At 27.1% G+C, this 10,000-nt stretch overlaps 1 protein-coding gene across 1 annotated transcript; it reads right to left on the bottom strand.

The window, feature by feature from the left end:
• Positions 1–1,638: 1,638 nt before the first annotated feature.
• On the bottom strand, positions 1,639–7,782 carry LOC119569238 (piwi-like protein 1). The gene is made up of 3 exons (XM_037917489.1): positions 7,616–7,782; positions 2,295–2,451; positions 1,639–2,040 (listed from the first exon to the last, which is right to left on the bottom strand). Exons 1-3 carry the CDS (start codon positions 7,702–7,704, stop codon positions 1,894–1,896), a joined length of 393 nt encoding a protein of 130 aa, XP_037773417.1. The 5' UTR covers positions 7,705–7,782; the 3' UTR covers positions 1,639–1,893.
• Positions 7,783–10,000: the final 2,218 nt, after the last annotated feature.

The following is a 10,000-nucleotide window of genomic DNA, read 5'->3' as shown; positions in this document are numbered from 1 at the left end:
CGTTGTCTCCCAGCCTATGTCTATGATTATTCAGTGACCTTTTATTTATTGTACTCTCTCTCTCTCTCTCTCTCTTCTCTCTCTCTCTCTCTCTCTCTCTCTCTCTCTCTCTCTCTCTCTCTCTCTCTCTCTCTCTCTCTGTCAAACTCTGTGTTTCACTTTCTCCTGTAGGTAACTTTCCTACCCTTCACCAGAGGCTGGCTAGTGATACGAAAGCCCAATTTGGTCAATGTTGTTTGAGTACACAAAGTCATTAGCTGTTCTTTGTTTCTTTCTTCTTGTGTTTATTTTTATGTGATGCAAGTATAGGAAAATTGCCATAGGGCATGTTGTGTTGCACTGAAACTCCCCCCCCACCCTCTATATCTCTCCGCCCTTTTCCTTCAGTTTCCAAGTAGTTTACAAATCATGCTTATTAAGTATGAAAATGCATTTTTTTTATATTCTGAATGGCACCTCAAGTTTCCCCACTCTCTTGTACCGTTGTGCAACCATGCCCCCCCCCCCCTCTTTTTTTATAATTATTAGATATTATTATTATTATTATTGTTAATTGTTATATATTATTATTATTATTATTATTATCATTATCATCATTATTATATGCTATCACTCAAGGATTTGACCGCGTTTATATTGGCAATTTGCGTGACTGGAAGTAAAGGAAGTGAGTTGTAATAGAATGCATTTTTCCTGTTCCATGCTATACTCAACCTTCCTTCTCTTATGTCCATTACTACAAAGTTTGATACATATTATCCTTGTAGCAGTAAGTCTCCCTCCTTTGGGACCACTTTAGCTTAACATCATTAGTTTTTGTTGTTTTTTTTCTTTTTTTTAAAAAAATTACTTTAAAATAATAATAATTTAAAAAAAAATATATAAAAAATGAATTAAAAAAAAGAGGGAATGGGGAGGTAGAAATGTTTTGGCAGGGCACAACGGTACAAGAGAGTGGGGGAAACTTGAGGTGCCATTCAGAATATAAAAAAAATGCATTTTCATACTTAATATGCATGATTTGTAAACTACTTGGAAACTGAAGGAAAAGGGCAGAAGAGATATAGAGGGTGGGGGGGGAGCTTCAGTGCAACACAACATGCCCTATGGCAAGTTTCCTATACTTGCATCACATAAAATAAACACAAGAAGCAAGAAACAAAGAACAGCTAATGACATTGTGTACTCAAACAACATTGACCAAATTGGGCTTTCGTATCACTAGCCAGCCTCTGGTGAAGGGTAGGAAAGTTACCTACAGGAGAAAGTGAAACACAGAGTTTGACAGAGAGAGAGAGAGAGAGAGAGAGAGAGAGAGAGAGAGAGAGAGAGAGAGAGAGAGAGAGAGAGAGAGAGAGAGAGAGAGAGTACAATAAATAAAAGGTCACTGAATAATCATAGACATAGGCTGGGAGACAACGTGGAGACCAATCATGGTTAGGTCTTAGAAGCAGACTTGCTGCTAATATAAACTATAATTTTGTAAAAGATGCTGAAGCAATTAACACAATACAACTGTAACTACTACAACAATGCTTCCACTTCAATACAAAGAACTGCTGAAATTGTTAAATTTCATATTCAAATGCTTTCATTCATAAGAGAATAACGCATAAATTACTGGAATAAAAAGTTATCCATACTTTCAACATAAATGCAGCTTTATTTTAATGGCAACACAATAGATATTTTTGACATGTAATTTCCTAATAATTTGTATTCACCATGAGAGTATATAACAATATTGTTACTGTCTACTTGAAAGAAACACTTTTACCGAGAAATTTTGGAGAAAAAAAAAAAAAAAAAAAATGTAGATCTATATTTAACTTAGTTGTGGTTAGTATCAACCTACAATAGATAATATGCTAAGAATAAAATACAGTAGATCCCTTATATGTAAGAAAATAAAGTTATCACCTTAATTGGAATGGCAACATTCCAGGGTTCACCTCCAAGTTTGCAGTTTATCTGGATTGCTACTTTCGTTGCCACAGACATAAGACGTTGCTTTTTGAATAAGGTTCTGCTTAACACACACTGAAACACACATTATAAATATTTATAATCATTCAATCTACTTATGCAACAACACCATAATTAGTAAGGAACAATAAATTGTAACTTTCTTAATCACACTAGGCTCCATCTAGTTGTCTCAAAATGTCAAGATTTATTTTTCCTTTCCTTTTTAGCTAATCTTTTTCATCTTATTATTTGTACTTTTATTCAATATCATTTTCTAAGACTATTCTATGTTAATATGAATCTCAGAATTGGGATGATGGAATTACCTGGCTTGGAAGGCCCATCTTCACACTTGCATGACGTTTGATGGCACTATAGCGGTCTGCTCTATTATTTGGTAAAATCAACAAAACCATTTGTTTTCCTGCACAATTATTGAGAGCACCTACATACTCTTGAGCACTATCTCCTCGTAATCCATGCCTGCACAAGGAGTTTCAAATATGTTCACATGAAAAGAGAGAGGGTGAGAAAAAAAAAAAAAAAAAAAAAAAAAAAAAAAAAAAAAAAAAAAAAAAAAAAAAATATATATATATATATATATATATATATATAAAATAAATATAATATATATATAAAATACATATCACATTATAATATAAAATACATATTATATATATAAAATATATGCATATATATAATATTATATATATACATATACATATATCATATATATACATATACATATACATATATCATATATACATATACATATATCATATATACATATACATATAGTTATAAAAAAATATAACATACATATATGATATATACATATAATATAGATAATATATATTGTAATATATATAATATAATTGTAATAAAATATAATAATAAATATTGTAATATATATCAATATATAATAATTTATATATATATAATATTATAGATATACAATATATATATATATATATATATATACATTTATAATATATATATAATATAGATATATTTATATAATATATATATTATGTATGTATTATAATATATATATATATATATATAATGATATAATATTATATGTATATCAATATAAAATTACATATAATAATATATAAAATATATATATATATATATATATATATATACATACATACTTATAGATATATATATGATTTTATATATATAATATATATATATATACATACATAATATATATATAAACTAATAATAGATATATAATATACATACAGATATAATATATATATATGTATATAATACATACATATATAAATACATATAATACATATAATATATAATATATATATATATATATATATAATCATATGATAATAATACATACATATAATTATATATACATATAATATATATATATATATCTATTATATAAAATAATATATATAATACAATAATATATATATATACACTAATATAGATATATATACATAAATATATATAACATACATATAATATATAAAATATATACATACATATAATATATTATATATACATACATATAATATATATATATATAATATATAATATAATAACATATAATATATTATATACATATAATATATTATACTAATATAATATATATATAACATATAATATATAATATATATATAATATATAATACATATATATATATATACATATACATAAATATAATATATATATACATATAATAATATATATATATATATAATTATATATATTATAATATAATATATATATATTATACATATATATAATATATATTTTATACATATAATATTATATATAATATTTAAAATATATTATACATTATATATATACATTATATATAAATACTATACATATAATAATAATATAACATATAATAATATTATTATATATAATATAAATAATATAATATATATGTATATATATACATAGATAATATATAATGTATATATAATACATATAATATATAATGTATATATATAATAAATATAATATATAATGTATTATATAACTATAATATATAATGTATATTAATTATATATATAATTAATATAATATATAATATATTATACATAGTAATAATATATACATATAATATATAATGATAATATAATATATATAGATTATATATACATAATATATTATAATATAATATATATAAACTATATAATATATATACATATATATATATTAACATATAATTATATATAAATATAATAATTATATATATATATATATATATATAAAATATATAGTACATTAATATACATATAATATATAATATATATATACATATTATATATATACAATAATATATATATACATAATATATAATATAATATAAATTATATATATACATACATAAAAATAATAATATTATAAATTATATATATATATATATATATTTATATATATAATACATACATAAATATATTTATATTATATATATATACATATATAAAATACATATAATTATTATATATTATATTATATTATTTTTTCTACATTTAAAGGATGTATATGATATTAATTTATTTCTAAATAAATTATATATATATTAATATATCTATCATATAATATCAATCATTATAAAAACATTAATATAATAATATCTATTATAATTTTATATATAAATTATATAATATATATAATTTATGACATTATTAAATATAAAAATTATTATACATCATATAAATTTTATTAATAATAAACATACAATTTAATATATTAATTAATAAAATATATATAAATTATAAATAATTTTTACTTATAAAAAGTATAAAAAAAAATATTTCAATATAAAGAAACATTAATAAATTATTTTATATAAAAATAAACTAACTTGAGCTTAACAAATTTTTGAAAAAATTAATTAAAAAGAACGATTTGACCCTTTAAAAAAAGGATCAAACAACTGAAATTGGTGAACTTTGTAAAAAACAGTAATAAACTTAATAAGTAGGGTTTGGTCTTTTGAAGCAAAAAAGAAAAAGAAGTATGGAAAAAATTTTACAGCAAGGGGGAGAAAGTGTAGATTTTTTCGGCTTCACAAAACCCCCAATATTCGGTAAAGGTATGGCTTCCCAAACCAGGATTATTCAATGTATTTATTATTTTTCCTTTTTTTTTTTTTTTCCCCCCCCCCCCCCCCCCATTGGGGGAAACAAAGTTTTTTGGGGGGGGGAAAAAAAAATTTTAATGTCCATGTGGGGACTGGAGAGTGCCACCCCTTTTTTTTTCCATCCTAAAACATCATAAAATTAACTTTTCCATTTTAAAAAAATTTTGACCACAGTTTGTTTTTAAAACAGAAAACTTTGGTGTAGGGTATACATACACACTGAATTAATGCTTTATTTAGATCAAAACCATGATTACATTATGAAAACTGTAATAAGGAATAAGTAATTTTCTAGGTACCTTTATGAAGGGGCAAAAGGTTATGCAAGCACACACTTTAAAAAAAGTATTGGTGCACTAATCATTATGATGCAAAGGAACAAAGGACAGTAAAAAGTAGTGACCGACTTAATACACTGTAGGCCTGCTGTCAGGTGCTTGTCATATGACACCAGCCAACCTAATATTACATACAGTAGTAAGGCCTTATTGTAGCATCTCCCAAACCCCTAACACACTGATTTATCCTCAAACATGCTAGCCCTTTATTGAAACCTGTTGATTTTTTTTTCTGTATGCCTCTACACTGATATCAACACTCCAATTCAAAGACACAAGAGATACTTTAAACAGAGAGCTAGAACTGCATCTCATGGCTGTCAGCCAAACATTGTCAAGAAAACACAAGTGAGTGGCTGCAGTACAAGACTGCCTCACAGTGATTGGCTGACGGGTGAGAGATGTTGGTCTGGCACTTCAATTAACCCATTGAGACATGACCATCAAAGAAAGAAAGAAAGAAAGAAAAGAAAAGAAAAGAAAAGAAAAAAATAAATAAATCCAAGTCAAGGGGTGGGTGACATGAACATGCTGTCACGGGAAAATCTGGCTGTAGGCTGGGTGACACAAACCTGCCATCATGAGCATTGCGGCTGAAGGCAGGGGTCATAGAAAAGACTCGCCACAAGTGCACAAACCTATTGGGAAGTTTATTTTACACATTTGGTGATTTTGCATTATTCCCATCGATGTACGAGTGTGGAATGAAATGTCCATGAGCGGTGACTGGAAGAGTGCCACCTCCATGCTCAGCATCATATTACTCATGACTGGTGACACAGGTTGTTTTACAGAATATTCAATATTTCATTAAAAAAAAGACAAGTTACAGTGTTTCACAGTTTTATTTTTCTTGCACCGAGTTGTAGACTACTTAGAGAGGTGATTGGAATCTGTACAAATAAATAAAAAAGAAAGAAATCACCATCTGGATAATGCAAATCAAATGGCAAATATGGACACTGGAAAATGGCCCTTATGCATAAAAAGAGTAAATGACTTTGCAAATAGAAGGCATATATTATTGTCACCATGCACACACATTTGCATGTGCATGGCCTACAAACAGCACCCAGCAGAGCAGGCATTCACGTAAGCCTAATGCCTGGATTTTTCGTAATGCGACTGTCGTGAAGCAACTAGATCCAATGGGTCTCTGAATGAGTGAAAGTGTCTCTGAATATGAATGATACACTCCAACCAGCAATACTTTGCAATGCATTTCACCAGCTTCTCAGTTTGGGATTTATATTTTCCTTAGTCATAAATGGTATCGTATATTTTGATAATGAAATTTATATATAGAGGTGCATAAACTGTTTCTGTATAATAAATACATGTTGACTCTATACGAGTCAAATATCAAGTAAATAATTACTGTCTCTTAAACATAGTAAAAATTTCAATTATGTCCTAACTATGTGATCTGGTATCGACTTCAGTGAGATGAATAACTTTTAAATTATCCTGTACCACTATGATGTAACCTTTCACTCATAATATCAAAGGAAAGGCTGTAGGTCTTGACTTATTGATATATTACAGGCTATACGAAAAGTAAATACATGCAATCAGACTATGTGCACAGAGTTCACTTGCAGTACTTTCTCCACTGGAAGTTTCCTTGATGTTTTGCTTCTAATTAAAAATAATGCCAGCCAATGAAGTAATTTAATTTTTTTCATGATTTCCATGTCATAAAATTCAATGATCCTGTGTTTTGTAGGGACCACAAGCCAACATCAAACAATATATTAAAGTGTTTGGGGTTTTGGAAAGCTACAAAAACACCTCAAGTGTTATAGGTTTCAAAAGGACAATGAATACAAAGCTGATGAGCAATATCAAAAATGATGCAAGGGCTAGAGGGCTATGATAGCCCCATGTGTCACCTGTGACATTTCCACTGTGAGTGGCAATGCTATGATTCAAAGATAACCGAGTAAACTTCTTTCAAGTGTAGCATGTTTAGGAGTGATTCACATCTTATGAACAAGCTACAACATCAACAGTTGCTTTCATGTCTACTGTAGGCATTGGTTCAACCCCGTTCACAATTACTTTTGCTTTTACTGTACGTACCTTCAATGTTTTGGTAAAGACAGGAGTTAGATGCGACTAAATTTGAACACATATATAATGTTGAGAATACCAATGCTTTTATCAACCTCCTATTACTTACGTAGTAGGTACTGCAACTGACATTCCCATTGGGGGGCCAACTCGTTGAAGTGTTGTACAAAGATCCCGTGCATCATTGTTGAATTTCATGGGATATATGATTGCCCAGTTATTAAGATCAACAGGAGTATTAAGTCTTAAGCCTGTAAATAGATTTTCCTTACTAAATACAAATTAAACATTTAAAGACAAGACAAAAATTTTATAAACAAAATATAAATATATTCATTAATTAATAAAAAAAAAATAATAATAAGAAGAAGAAGAAGAATAAGAATAACAATAAAAAATAATAATAAAAATAAAATAATAATAATAATAATAATAATAATAATGACTAATTGCAAGAAACTATTACAGTAGAAAATTATTATGGACCTTTTTAGTGCATCACAATGGAAATATTAATTTTTTTAACAATTTTAATTTCTCATAAAATCAGCAACTATAGCCTGACTTTATTTATACAGAATTCTGATAATTTTTAAGCAATGGTCCATAACAGACATGTTTTACACCATTTTTTTACTAGTATTTCAAAATGGTTTCCCTTTTTTTTCCATTACACTGCTCAGCATACCAGGCAAAGTTCTCGCCCACATTCTTCTGAAACGGATCCGCAACCACCTACTGAGGCATCAGAGACCGGAGCAGTCTGGATTTACTCCTGGCAAGTCCACAATAGACCGTATACTACTGCTTCGAGTAATTGTGGAATGCTGTCGTGAATTTGGTTGTGGGTTGCTTGCAGCCTACATCGACCTCAAGAATGAGTTTGACTCGGTGCATTGGGAATCGCTACGGGAAATCCTGAGACTCAGAGGAATTCCGACACAGATTATTGGCCTAATAGCATGTCTTTATACTGGTACTAAAAGTGCGGTAAAGTGTGGTGGGGGTATGTCGAACTTCTTCCCTGTTAATTCAGGGATGAGGCAAGGCTGTGTCCTTGCACCAACACTTTTCAACACCTGCATGGACTGGATAATGGGTAAAGCTACTAGCCAAAGTCAGTGTGGAGCAACACTAGGCAATATCAAGGTCTCAGACCTTAACTTTGCCGACGATGTTACATCCTATCTGAGTCCTTGGAGTCACTGGTGGCAGCTCTTGATGCATTTAGCAATGAGGCAAAGCCCTTAGGCCTAGAGGTCTCCTGTACCAAGACCAAGATTCAGGACTTTGTGGGCATGTTAGAGGAACCCGTTCAGTCGATCCATGCTTGTGGCGATGACATTGAAGTTACAGAGAGCTTTACATACCTTGGTAGTATACTACATATATCTGAGCTGTCAGACTAAGAATTAGTCTGGCAACAGAAGCCATGAACTCAATCAACAAGAGCATTATGAGATGTCGGTACCAGTGCTGAAGGACCAAGCTCCGGATTTTCAAAGCCTTGATACTGCTAGTTTTACTTTATGGCAGTGAAACATGGATGCTATCCAGTGTCTTGTAGTCTTGCCTTGATGCCTTTTATATATATATATATATATGCTTAATAGAAAACATAATATATATATATATATATTATAATATAATATATAAAATATAATACATATTACATATATATATATACATATATATTTTATACATGATATATATACATATATTTTATATATACATATATATATATATACAATATACATATAATATTTTTTAAATAATATATAACATAATATATATAAATATATTATAAAACATATATATATATACATAATATATATACATATATATATATATACATATATATATATATATAATATATATATATATATACAAAATATATATATATACTATATATATATTACATAAATATATATACATATATATATATATATATTTTATATATAATATATAATATAAAAATATATATATTATAATATATAAAATATACAATATATATATATAATATATATATATATATATATACGCATATATATAATATATAAAATATATATATATACGCATATATATATATATATATATATATATATACGCATATATATATATATACACATCTATACGCATATATATATATACACATATACGCATATATATATATATATATATATATATATATATTAATATATACGCATATATATATATATATATATATAATATATATATATATATATATATTATATATATATATATACGCATTATATATATATATTATATATATATATATATATATACGCATATATATATATATCTCATCTTTTAACGGTAGGTTCATATCTGAGCCGCCGTGGTCACAGCATGATACTTGATTGTAGTTTTCATGTTGTGATGCTCTTGGAGTGAGTACGTGGTAGGGTCCCCAGTTCCTTTCCACGGAGAGTGCCGGTGGTACCTTTTTTTAGGTAATTATTCTCTCTATTTA

Source organism: Penaeus monodon, unplaced genomic scaffold (assembly GCF_015228065.2).
Source record: "Penaeus monodon isolate SGIC_2016 unplaced genomic scaffold, NSTDA_Pmon_1 PmonScaffold_136, whole genome shotgun sequence".
NCBI lineage: Eukaryota > Metazoa > Arthropoda > Malacostraca > Decapoda > Penaeidae > Penaeus > Penaeus monodon.
The sequence above is the reverse complement of the archived record's forward strand: the minus strand, read 5'-3'. Positions and strand labels throughout refer to the sequence as shown.